Source organism: Tursiops truncatus, chromosome 14 (assembly GCF_011762595.2).
Source record: "Tursiops truncatus isolate mTurTru1 chromosome 14, mTurTru1.mat.Y, whole genome shotgun sequence".
In the NCBI taxonomy this organism is placed as follows: Eukaryota; Metazoa; Chordata; class Mammalia; order Artiodactyla; family Delphinidae; genus Tursiops; species Tursiops truncatus.
The window spans coordinates 43810272-43823808 of NC_047047.1; the positions used below are offsets into that span (position 1 = coordinate 43810272).

Genomic DNA, 13537 nt, shown 5'->3' on the forward strand with positions numbered 1-13537 from the left:
ACCCGCTCACCTGTGCTGGATGACCTCCAGGTCCTCCAGCTTCTCTGGGATCTGCATGTTGTCGAGCCACTGCTCCTTCTCGTCGATCCAGAGCTCGCAGGCGCCGGCCTCGCTGAACATCTTGTACAGGGCCAGGGTGTCCTGCAGCGCCTGCTTCCGCAGCCGCGTCAGCTCGGCCACCTCCTTGTAGCGCTCCTCGATGCCCGCCAGTCGGCCCTGCACGTCGGGAGACTCGGCATGCTCCTGGGGGAGGGCGCCGGCCTGCTCGTGCAGCGAGTCGATGGTGGGCCGGTAGTTGGCGATCTCCTCTGCCACGTCCTTGTGCTTCTTGACCAGGGACTGGGTGGAGTACTCGTCGTGGCCCACGTCGCTGCTGGAGACGATCTTGAGGATGTCCAGCATCCAGGCGTCGATGTCGTCGGCGTCCGCCTGGAACTGGTGCAGCAGCGAGGCCTCCTCCAGGCGCTTCTTGCGGATGGCCGAGAGCTGCTCCAGGTGGGCCCACTGCTCGCGAATGTAGGCGATCCGCTCCCGGATCTTCTCCGACCCGAAGTGCTCCTCGGCGATCATGTCTTCGCCCTCCTTGATGGCCTGCTCGAAGTGGCCGCTGCGGCCGCTCATCTCGTCCTCGAACGCCCGGTGCTTGCTGAGCAGCCGCACGACACTGGTGAGGTCCTTGCCGTAGTCGTCGGAGGACAGGATCTTCTCCTTCTCCCGGATCCAGCCTTCCTCCTCGGCCATCTCCCAGAAGAACTTCCAGAGGCGGCGGGACTCTTCCAGGCGGGCCCGGCGCTCGGCCGCCAGCTGGCAAAGCTCTTGATAACAGAACTCCATGTGGGCCACGCGGTCTCGGATCACCTGGGGGTCGCAGGGCTTGTAACCTGTTTAACACCAAGGCGGGCACGTGGGTGTGACAGCGGCAGCACAGGCTCCTGCGCGTCTGCAGGCAGTCGGCTACACCCCCGTTCTCCCTCCTAGATCACCAGTTTACGCTAAGGGCAGGGCCACGTTATGGGGCAATGGAGTACCTTCTAAAACCTTGACTGGATGAGGAGGGAGAGGCAAGGATAACTGCTACTTTTTTTTTTTTTTTTTTTGCCCCAAGCATTATTTTTTTTGATCACTTAGGAACCAAAAATAGCAGGTAAATTGTAAGAAAGAAGGCAGCTGCATTTAATTGTTTCTAAAACAGAACAAAACCAAATCCTTCCAAACATCCTTTAAACAAAGATATGCACAGCCAGGTGTGAAAGCCATGAGGTGTCTGAGAGACACACCAGGCTATCGGTGTGCAGAGTGTGGTCTGGCAGATTTCAGTGGCCAACATCAAGCCACTAAAAACCAACCAGCACTCGAGTACGGAAGGAAAAGACAGGTCCATTTCAGAATGGCAAGACAGAGTTAAAACGTAATGGAAGGCCACCCTACTGCATCTCATTATACCCACGACACGGCCCACTGGGAACCCACGATAGCAAGGTAACTTTAAAGGTCCCACTGCCACACATAACCCATCTACGTCTCTGGAGATGGACTTCTGGTGACGAGGGGGTAACATCTGGAACGGTCTGTCTTTACCTTCCCCGTCTGTTGCAAACTTCTGGGCGGAGGCATTGACACCTCTCACCCGCTCTGCCTGGATGCCAATGTCCGCTTCAACCAGGGCGTGCTTCTGTAACAGGTCTTCCACGCCGAGCAAGTGTTTGCCATAGTCTTGAGACAATAATAGCACCTGCGCGCAAGAGGCAACAAAAAAGGCATCCATGAATACAACCTTGATGTCAGCGTCTCATAATCTTTGGACGGGATGGGAGCCACCAACCAAGCTGCACCCTCCCTCCAGCCGGCCATCCTCCCCATACCTTTAGGGGAAGATGATGGCATGCAAACCAGAGCAAAACAAACCCAGAAGACTGTAGCAGGAGAGACGTTATAAACTAATGACCAATCTACCTTGGAATAAGAAGTCAAACCTATACTAAAAAGTAAAGAACAGAAAAAAGAAAAAAAAAAGAGAGGAGAAACCAGTATGAAATATAAACTGAGCCTCCAAGAAGGAAGTGCCTGCAATAACAACCATTCAAGAAGATAAGATAAAGGTAACAGAGCTGTTTCATGTCAGAGTTTAAAGACGTCTCCTAGAAGTTGCTGTCTCCTAGAAGTTGCTGACTGGATGCTCTCCTCACCTGCGAGCTCATTGGTACACCTCTGCCATACTTACACAATCCACGGGAGAAACACCTAGTTGAAAAGCTTACAAACTACATCTCTAACCAAATAAGAACAGGGTCAGGTGACTGTCATGCTTAGGAGGTCCCGAGCAACATCTCTGGTTTAAGTTTGGACCCACTAATATTTTCTTTCATTTTTTTCCATCAGCCCAATTTGGGGCCCTCATCACACATCCTCTCCAGATGGAATTTCTACTTCATTCTTACTTATGAGGAAGTCTCTGGCCCAATTGGAATTATAAAGTGCATGACGAATTCTAAAATGAAAAGCACATCTCTGCTAGATTTTATGAACATTTCTATTTTAAGAGCTCAAGACAGACCATACATGAGAACATCATAAACCTGGGACAATAAGAGGGGAAACTCATGGTATGAAGTGACCTTGCTCCCCCTGCCAGGAAGAGCTCAAGAGGTAAGCAAAGGACAAGGGCTTACATCCCAGGAAGGAAATCCCTCGCATGAGGTCAAGGCAGGGAACACGGCGTGTTGAGATAAAGGAGGCTTCACGGTACGGCCTGAAATCGGCCCTGTTCTGTCCTAGCTATGTGGCTAAAGGCCTGCCAGCTGGAGAACTGCTTGACACGGATGAGCTTCCATCAGAGGCTTGCATCAGAGGACACGGACAGGCACAGGACTACGGCACAACGGCAGGCCTCTTCCTGGGTTGGGGGAAAGCTGGGAACACCATGCCCAGAGCTGCCAGTAAAGGAAGGGGAGGCACAAATCGGCACTGGCAGCCCTCTCCAACCAGCGCGCCGTCCTGTGATACACACACACATCTTGCACTTAATTCTCGCTATAACCGGATGAGGTAGATGCGGCAGATGGTAAGTAAGCTCTCCACTTACAGGTGAAGGAAGGAGGCTCAAGGAGATCGGGAAGCTCCGGCGCTCACCATCTGAACGCTGGCTGCCTGGTTCCCGGGATGCGCTCTGTTCACACTGCCTACTACTCTTCCGTACCACCCGCCTGGCCTCTCCCCAAAGCAGAGCCACTCACACATAGACCAACGAGACGGAAAGGTAGCCCCAACTCTAAAAAGTTAAAACCACAGAAGACCAAAATTTGATTGACCCCCTACCACGGGATATTCCTAAATCAGACCTTCGTCACAGCAGCAGCCCTCCAGCTATGGAACTGACCTTCGTCACAACTTCTTCTCACTTCACGTCTCATTTAACTTGTGAGCTAACAACCTTTCCGTGGGTGACATGGCCCTTCTCCGGCTATAAGTGGGCGATCAGACCAGGGGCATGGCTGTGTGTTGGGGGGTTAGTGGGCGGATCCCAGACGAGAGAGGCCTGACTGGATGGGCTCGGGCCTCCATGCAGGCACGTTTTACCTTCATTTCATCCATCCAGTCCATAATGTAGAGCATTTCCTGGAATATCTTCTGCAGCCCCAGGTTCATCTCGAGGCGCTGCCGCCGGGCCCTGAGCAGCTCCAGCAGGTACTCCCAGAGCCGGATGACGTTGTCCTTCCTCGCCGCGATGCGCTTGATGTCGTGGTAGTTCTCCGCTTCCAGCTCCCTGGCCACGGCCACCACGGCCTGCACGCGCTCCTCGTAGGCGGCAATGTCCGTCTCAATGGCCTCGTGCTTTTTCGTGGCAGCCTCGACTGCGGGAAGGTCAAATCCAAAGTTGTCCTAAGAGAAAAGGGAACGAAAAGAAAAGAAGCACAAAATTCAAAAGCCATCCAATTTGGAACAAATTGGATTTGGAGGTGGATTCCTGGGCACACCCCTTAATCTTTGGCGGGGGGGTCCCAAAGCCAAACGCCGACTCCCGAGTCCCGACCCCCGCTGATCTCCGCCTTCCTGAGGGCCCTTAGAACTGTGCTTGGGCTCAAATGCTGTCCCCAAAGCAAACCAGCAACTTCTCACTTTACAGAGGGGTGCAGCACATAGGTAGCACCCGACTTACAAGACTGGAGCAGGAGATGGCTTTGGTTAAGCCAAGTAGAAAAGAAGCCACTTACTTATTTCACGGCCAGTCTAGCTGCCTTGAAGGCCAAAGACTGGGAGAAAGAGAGGAATTTTTAAATATGAACGGTTCACACACACTCACTGGCTCTAAACAAACTCTGAGCTACTTCCAGATCTATAAAAAGTTAGGTAAATAGAAGAGAAAATGTATTAGAAATTATAAACATCCTCTTCATGGGAAGTGGGTGAGATGACTTGACAGCTGCTTCAGGATACTGGATGTTGACAAACAGCTGTCCTAGGGCCCCTGAGTGTGGTCTAGGTTCTAGCGGACCCTGGGAGCAGTCTTCTTGAACACTGTTCTAGAGCAGTACCTGGGACACCAGACGCTGGTTCTCGCTCAGCCAGGTTTCCCTCATAGCTGCCTTGCGGTCAAATCTGCGGGCGAGCTGTTCCAGTTTCTCCTGTCTTATGAGCTCGTTCCGCAGGGCCAGTTCTCGCTCATGTTCCGCTTTTTCCAGTCTTTCCCAGGCCTACAGAAATGAAAGAGAACAGTTTCCTGCTACGTTCAAGGAACAATCCTAGGCTGCAGTTAACAGCCAGTGCTTCTCAAAAAGACGTGAGAACTTAAAAGGGAAATCCCATTCCCAACCTCACTGACTCTTAAGCCTTGGGAAAAAAATCATTTTCTCTCAGTTGAGCCCCATGGGAACACTCTCCCCTATCTAAATCTAAAGATCCTATGTCACATCTGGGAAACAAAACAGTGTAGATATGGAGCAATGTAACTAAGTTACAAAGCCCTTAACTTTAATTGAGAGGAAGCAAAGTATCTTCAACTGCTCTGATGTAAAAAAGATAAATGACATCTTCTAAAAAATCCTATTATGAATCTCTCATTCACCCCACTCTGAAGTAACTTTTTTATTTTTTTGCGGTACGCGGGCCTCTCACTATTGTGGCCTCTCCCGTTGCGGAGCACAGGCTCCGGATGCGCAGGCTCAGCGGCCATGGCTCACGGGCCCAGCCGCTCCGCGGCATGTGGGATCCTCCCGGAATGGGGCACGAACCTGTGTCCCCTGCGTCGGCAGGTGGACTCTCAACCACTGCGCCACCAGGGAAGCCCTGCAGTCACTTATTATTTTTTTTTTTTTTTCGGTACGCGGGCCTCTCACTGTTGTGGTCTCTCCCGTTGCGGAGCACAGGCTCTGGACGCACAGGCTCGGCGGCCATGGCTCACGGGCCCAGCCGCTCCGCGGTATGCGGGATCCTCCCAGACCGGGGCACGAATGCGTGTCCCCTGCGTCGTCAGGCGGACTCTCAACCACTGCGCCACCAGGGAAGCCCAAAGTCACTTATTTTTAATTCACGTATCGGAGTATTTTTTTCCAAAATACTCACCAATTAATAAATTCATTCCTATGAAATACATCTTACTTCACATTAAAAAAAAATTCCACTTAAAAGAATCTAAATGTGTACAACTGACCACAGTTCTAGATTTTTCAGATTTCTGCTTGGAAATAATGCCCACCATGAAATTCTGTAATTGCAGATGTAACAGGCATGGAAACAAATTTTTTGACAGCTTCTTGACGGGAAGGAGTCAAAATCCTAAGCCCTAACCTCTAGGGATTCCAGATACAGGAAATAAGGTTTTGAATTCTCCCTTCTGCAATTTAAAGATGTTTGAGCCAATTGCCTGAGACAAATGACAGGTAAACTGATTATGTATCTGAGTGACAAGGTACACAGGCTGAACCTGGTTTGATAAAATCTAACACACACACACACACACACACACCACCAGCCACCTGCCCCCAAACCACCACAAGCACTCCCTTGACCCTCAACACTATGTGAGCAATGACTGCCGCTTATCAACTCAGCAGGCCAGGATCTCTTAGCAATCAAGACCCACTGATAGAACCTGAAAACCTACAGGAGGCTGGCGCCCACACAGGAGGGCAGGGACCATGAAAGAGGCCAGATGGATCGGTTTTACCTTGTTAATGTCAGAGATGAGCTTCCCCTCCCGGGGCATGTAGACCTTCTGGTTATTGGCCCTCATCTTGCTCTGAATAGTGAAAAGCAGGACTTCCAAGTTCCCCTTCTCAGTAAATCTAAGCAGAGAAAACCAGCCATAAACATTATACTATATTTTGTCCTTTCAAAAGGAAAAATGCATCTACTTCTAGAGAAAAAAATAAAATAAAATAAAATAAACACACTTCGTGCAGCCTCACAATTTTAAAAGGCATTTATCTCCGGTCTGACTTTTATGTGAAACGCGTGCGTGTCAGAGAAACAGCAGTGGGTTAGTTTTTGGGTACTGAAGACCTCAGTATGTGCCAAACTGTGGGGTTTTTCTTGTGGTTCGTTGTTGTTGCTGAGATTTACAGTCGGGGGCACAGAATGCTACTCTTTTGTTAATCAACTCAATCAAGATTTAGACCCCAAGCCACGGATGATGAACTTGCTTCATTTGGAGAGCACAGCTGAATGCATTCAACAAGGATCATTTCAAACGACCACCTAGGGTCACTGTCAATGGGTTGTGGAGACCTCAGCCAGGAATTCACAACTAAGTGGAGTTTTCAGAAAAAGGAGGGATGACTCTTGTCATAATAAGCAAGAGATAAGGGCCACAATCTTTACTGGACAACTACGTATCTTTAAAATATGTGAAAAATCAGACTTCTGGGGGCAGCAAAACCTGATCTGAACGGATATGAAACTATTGTTTTTTTAATTCACACAGTGTGAATAATTACATGTTTTGCTACAGATATGTGAGGAGGCTTGATATGAGTTAACTGCCTCAGAGCCACCTGGCATGTACCCTGTTACTTCTCTAAAATCCAGAAACGATGGAATTCTGAAACACATTAGGCGCAAGAGCTTTGGATAAGGAACTGGGGACCTGCACCGTTTCTTGGGATTCTCACGTATCACACATACCAGTGGCACATTTCTGCTAGAAAGGGCTCACAGAGAGTATAATTTGGAATACATCTCGGCAACACAGGCTCGGATTAAAAGGAGTAGGACAAGCCGCTGGCGAGAGGCATTCATCGAGATGAGACCATGCAAGTCAGAAAACAGGGGTCTGCGGCTGCAATCACCTCTCTCCCCATAAGAAGGGCAAGGCATTACACTCTGCATCTTACTTGGGCGGCTTCTCCACAGTGCGGTAGGTGTTGAAGGCCTGGAGCTGTTGTTGAACCCCAACCAGCGAGTTGGCAAATTTGCGGTTGTTCAAAATAATGATGGTTTGTTCAATCCACTCCAGAAGGTCAGAGGCAAGGGATTCATACTTTTCAATCATTTTTTCTGTTTCAATAGCATTGTCGAGCACCTGTAAACAAGAGTCAGAAAAATGGAAAAACAAGATCGTATCCCTACGTAAGGGAGACATGACTGCAGCCCTATGGGAGCCCGCACACACTTCAGCACTGGCTCTGAAAACGGTTCTATGAGACTTTTTGGCACAACAGTTTTTAAAACTCCAAGAACCATGTGCTAATAAGCACTCAGACCGTGGCTATCATTTGTGAGCAATGACAGCTTAACTCAACTGTAATTGGTTCTGTAACCTCCCAACCCCCAGGCAAGGGTTTCAGATCCTGTATGACTCCTGATGCCTCAGCTCCGAAATTCCTAGAGGAACAAAAAGGGCTCTATTTTGCTTGGTCCTGTCCCATGAACGCCCACGGATTTTCTATTCCATTGCACTGAGAAGACAATGTCATCTGATCTGCGGTGTTCTGAAATATATGGCAGGGGAACGTCAGCCAAACAAAAAAATGAAAAAAGCGTGACACTGATGAGGCCTTTCCAAGCGTGGTAAGTAGGACTTCCACGTCCATGACATCAGGCAACTCAATCAGATCTTCAATACCCAATTTCCTGGCAAGGTTGAGGGGAGGGGTGTTTCCGGGTCTGAGATCCCCCTGAAATCCCTTCCTGAGTATTTTAGCCACCCACCACTCCTGCCTCCTAGTACTCTTTGGGATCCAGAGGCTGCTGCCCACTTCCCTGCCGTGTGGAGAACCTGCCACGAACTCCCAGTAGCTAAACGTCTGAGGGCATGGTGGCGGCACATTAAGATGTGAACCTTAATTATGTCTCACAACTTACAAAAGTGGTGTGAGCTCACCTTTCCAATTCGTTTTCCTTCAACAGCCAAGGCCTTCATCTTTGAGAAGTAGTGGTAATAAGTCACCACATAAGTGATAATGGACTTCTCATCGGGGTGGTCCACACTGATATCTGCAACCCAGAGAAGATTCTGTTCAGTACTCTGCTCACGGCACCGCCAACCAGGCAGCAGGAACAACCTGGAACAGCTGCTCAGCACTGCACAGGCCCGTATCTTCATTTTTTTGGGCTTGAGAGTTCTGTCATCGATGTGTTAATTATAAAGTTAACTAACAGGGATGAAATCACCTCCCTGGCTCTTTTATTATATGAACATTCATAAGTGCCTTCTACTGCAATAAGAACATAAAAGTCTTTTTTTCTTTTAACATCTTTATTGAAGTATAATTGCTTTACAATGGTGTGTTAGTTGCTGCTGTATAACAAAGTGAATCAACTACACATATACATATATCCCCATATCTCCTCCCTCTTGCGTCTCCCTCCCACCCTCCCTATCCCACCCCTCTAGGTGGACACAAAGCACCGAGCTGATCTCCCTGTGCTATGCGGCTGCTTCCCACCAGCTATCTATTCTACATTTGGTAGTGTATATATGTCCATGCCACTCTCTCACTTCATCCCAGCTTACCCTTCCCCCTCCCCATGTCCTCAAGTCCATTCTCTACATCTGCGTCTTTATTCCTGTCCTGCCCCTAGGTTCATCAGAACCACTTTTTTCTTTTTAGATTCCATATATATGTGTTAGCATACAGTATCTGTTTTTCTCTTTCGGACTTACTTCACTCTGTATGACAGAAGGACAAAAAAAGTCTTAATAGACATGATCTTTTCTCTAGAGGACCCCAGGCCACCGAGATGACAAAATATATACAAAAGTACTAAGCAGAAATGAAGAACATAGTAAGAATTGAGTCAGATATCTCACTGATGTGGCTACCACCCAGACACACCACATCCACCTCCCTGCCTCCCCGACCCCTAAGCTGGTCTGTGTTTCTCTGTGGTCCTTATTTCTGCCAGTGGCACCAGAATCTTTCCCGGCCACTAAGTCCATGGACATCTTTATCTCCTTGTTACCCATATATCTGGTTAGTCACCGGGTCTGAGACCTGATGATTCTATTTATGGAATCCTTATTGTCACTCTCGGGTCCAGCTCTCACGGTCACATAACCAGACCTGAAGCAATGGCTTCCTCACTGGGTCTCCCTGCTACTCGATTCACTTTACACACCTTGCCTAGCTGATCTTCCAGAAGCACAGCTGTGAAGCACAGCTTCCTCCCAAGCCCAAATTACTCAGAAGTGCCTGCAGTCTGAAAAATAAAGTATAAACCCCAAAGGCCTCTACAATTTGCCCTAACTTTCTTTCCCTCCCTCCCTTCCTTCCATCTATCCATCGAATATTTATCACACTTCCTCTAAGTGCCAAGTGCCATTCTAGACATTTCTCATTCTGCAGCCTACTGGTTCTTCTAAGGCACTATAGATCTAAACCAAACTGGACTATTTACCACCCCTCAATTCCCAATATTCCTTCCAGTTACAGCCTCCCTTTGTCTGAAAGGGCCTTCCCCAGCACATCACCTTCTTCCTACCCTTCAGGTCCAGCTCAGAAGCCACCACTCCAACACAGCCATTTCCGATCCCTACAGCTGGAATGACTGTCTCCTCGGGCTTTGTTTATCGTTTGCTTTCTGCCAGGTCCTATGATTACTTATGCACATTTCATTAGTCTTACAAGACTGAGTTTCCAGGGCAGGAACCCAGTCTTGGGAAGCCCTGTGCCACCGTGCCTCCCCACCTCCTAACGCACTGTCTATATACAGGGTGGGTGGTCAATAAATATTTATCGAGGGAGGGAGCAAATGAATGAAGGTGGTCAGTCTTCAGGGTATGGCAATGTTGAGGGAAGTACTCAACTCGGGACAGACGGAGGAGAGAACACAGATGGCTCTCTGATGACGTATGGGGCTCTTTTTTCAATGTGCCTCCGCACACGCGCCTTCACTTCTATCCTTCCTGGCAGCCCTGTGTGAGGCAGGTTGCCTCTCTTGTTTTAAAGACTTGACTACCAGGGCACAGGGTGGGAAAGCTCCCTGCCCAGAGTCACTGAGGCAGCTGATGGCAGAGGGGGCCACCGCTACTGTTCCCACCCCAGGGCCCCTGTGGCCAACTCCTGTGTCTGTTTGGCCCCATCAAAGTGGGCCCCGTGGATACAGAATTGCAGGAAGGCCAGGAAAAAATGCCATCCCTGTATGCAATTTAATAAACATAAAATGTCGACATAACTGGGAAGGAGTGAGCAAGCAAAACCTTTTCTAACTTGTTTACAATTTTATTGTAACTGATGCTCTCTGGGGCACCGGACAACTAATAGCAGCTAAGGACAACTAATCATCAAGATCAAACCCACAGAGTAAGTGACATCGACTGCTTCTTTTAGCTCCTTGTCTTCGAATGATGTGGGGAACATCAATCCCCTTTTCGTAGTGGGTGGTGATTAGAAAGATTAACTAATGAGCAACTTATTAAATTTCTTTCTGTCACAGTGATTAAAAAAAAGAGAAGATTCTTTATCTAAGCACAAAGAGCTCGGGCTCAGGGAGGATGCCTTTCCAGAGTAAGGCAGGGGTTAAGCACAAAGATTTATCACAGTCCAAGGAATTTTAGTTTTGTGTTTATATTGAGAAATCGTTTAATGGGCTAGCACAAAGATAACTTTATCTCGGCTTCCTGTAGTGAAACTATCAGTGCATCTGATGCACTGGAAAATAGCAAGACGCCTGCCTGGTAGCCTCCTGACCTCGATCTGCCCCTGGGGAGTTCAACTTCCTGTTCTATATTTATAAGAACTTTAAACTTTCACTCGCATACAGTTTTTTCTCTCTAATATCTGCTAACAGCTGAGAGGGTCTAAAAGGCTCCAGCCCTACAAACAAATCCTCTTACGTCTTCAATGCTTCTCGACATCAGAAGACGTTCCTGTGATAGCTCATGCTAAGATGAAGCCTACAGTTAGGATTCTGGTAAGCAAGGGATTTACAACCTATGGGACCGTCCCACACAGGTCTGCTCCACGTCACCCGCAGTCAGTCTGCAGGGTCCTGCTGCAGGGATCCGCAGAGCAGAGAGGTTGGTTCCGTGCAGAGACTGGGCCGCCAAGCAACCAGCCACGAGGAGGGGCTGCGCGTGCTACTTCTCTGCCACCCACACGTTCCGGGTGCACCTTCCTCACTGAAGCTCTTCGTGCTCAGGAACAAACACCGCACAGCCTCCTAAGGAGGCCCCTGCCCCTATCTCTACCCAGGCCAGACCACGCTCTTGCCACCGTGGGATGAACGTCAGTCAACAAGCATGTATGGAGAGCCTAAGGCAGGTTCGCTTCCTTGAGCACAGAGGCTAAGAGGCTTCAATGACTCCCCAGTGCCTGCTGAATAACCTCTAAAGACTGTAACCTGTTGGGCCCCCACCCACCTTTCCAGTTGTATGTTTCCCAACAACACGCTAACACCACTCCCAATAAACTGTTAGTCCCCGGTCACACCTTCCTCTTTCGCAGCTCCTTTGCTCACACAGATCCCTCTGCCTGCCACGCCCTCTCCTCTGGCACATGTGTAAATCATACTCATCTCTCAAGGCCTTTTCAGACGTAATCCTTTACACAAATCCTCAAGTAACTCCCACACCAAAATTAAACTCCTCTTCCTTAGATAATTCCCAAAGCACACTGTACAAATGAAACAAACTGACACAAAGCAGATTTTATATTTACTCCGCAGTGCTAGAGATGCCGAAGGTCCCACCTCTTACCCCTGGAGTCCTTACCTTCGGGGTCCAACAGTTTAGTGAGGCCGAGGTGCTGCTCTGCAAGGTTAAATGCATTCTGCAGATTGTAGTGTGCATTGGATTTCTTTAGCTTGTCAAAATCTATCAGGTCAGGCCTGTGTAGAACAACAGTGGAACAAAGATTTATCACAGTGGCTTGAAAACACACCGTGTGACCAGTGGGACTCGATTACTACTCCAAAAGTGTCCACTTAGCAGAGTAAAAGCCTACAATATTAGTTAATCATCAAACAATGAAACCCGATTTTTGAATAAACAACCTCAAAGTTTATGAAGACAATGGGTTAAGTCGTTTCTCTGGTTTGGGAGAATTTACACATTCTCTCTCACCTTCCTCACGGGGAAGGCAGGAATTTCCACCATGATGCAACAGCGAGGGCAACGGACATGAGGACCAAAAGTCACCCAGATCTGCTACACAAGGATGTCAACATTCCACCCCCAAATTGTTAGCATGACCTCTAAGGACTCACCGGTGTTTGTGTATCAGCGCATTGAAGGCCATGCCGTCCCTCCAGCTAGTGGTGAAATTGTGAATGTTGACGTTGGGGTACCTAACAAACACGAGGCACAAGACAAGAGCGACACAATCATCAAACAAAGGTCTGTGCTTTTGCTAAACACAGTGTTTAAAAAAAAAAAAAAAGTCTGTAGGCACTGCGAAAATGTCGGAAAGTGAATGTCAATAAGGACAATCAAATCCAAGCTAAGATCCGCCTCAACTTCTCCTTGTTGGAAAATAAGAATAAAACACACATCCACATGGCTTTTCTTTCTTGGTAATTCGATCTGTGATCTGCGTCCTTGACTGAAAACACCAGGCTTACTGAGAAAAAAGTGACCACAGCTAGATGCCTCTGAGGCCTCCTTGCTTCACTGGCTTTCCACGCCCCCAGCACAGCTATCAGAACCCTGCAGACACCAAGACCCGAGTTCACACGGCACTCCGGGCGAGGAAGTAGCTGGGATTACCTGTTCAAACACTCAGCTCTCCTTCTTCCTTATCCCACTGAACTGGATGAAGTTTTGTAAATCTAGTACCTCCCTGAAACACTTCCCTATGTTTGAAACTTACCCGCAGTCAATCAGCTACTCTACACCACATTGATTATTAATAACTTTCTACCTGTGGTTGATTAAAAGTTCATTCCTAACTTGATCCCCTTACTAAGCCTTACACTCTTCATGGTTTCCATAGTTACCACTGACTGATCACGTCCATTACAACGACAGCTGTCCTCCAAGTAGTCCTGACTTGGTGCAAAATTAACCCTGTACAAAACCAATTCTCAGTACCTAGGAGCTCCGAAGTTTCAGTGAGCAATAAGCAAGATGCAATTCTCTAAAAAATATCTTGACTGAAATTTC

At 48.3% G+C, this 13537-nt stretch overlaps 1 protein-coding gene across 5 annotated transcripts in view; it reads right to left on the reverse strand.

Moving 5' to 3' along the window:
* The window catches only part of SPTBN1 (spectrin beta, non-erythrocytic 1), a 195987-nt gene that overhangs the window by 39472 nt on the left and 142978 nt on the right, over window positions 1-13537 (reverse strand). For all 5 annotated transcript variants that reach the window (XM_019942659.3, XM_033838552.2, XM_033838551.2 and 2 more), the window contains 9 exons: window positions 12643-12723; window positions 12149-12264; window positions 8318-8430; window positions 7329-7516; window positions 6164-6281; window positions 4533-4691; window positions 3577-3879; window positions 1579-1732; window positions 11-881 (listed from right to left, as the gene is read on the reverse strand). In XM_019942659.3, the coding sequence (XP_019798218.2) occupies window positions 11-881; window positions 1579-1732; window positions 3577-3879; window positions 4533-4691; window positions 6164-6281; window positions 7329-7516; window positions 8318-8430; window positions 12149-12264; window positions 12643-12723 (2103 nt within the window). The remainder of the gene's footprint in view (window positions 1-10; window positions 882-1578; window positions 1733-3576; window positions 3880-4532; window positions 4692-6163; window positions 6282-7328; window positions 7517-8317; window positions 8431-12148; window positions 12265-12642; window positions 12724-13537) is intronic.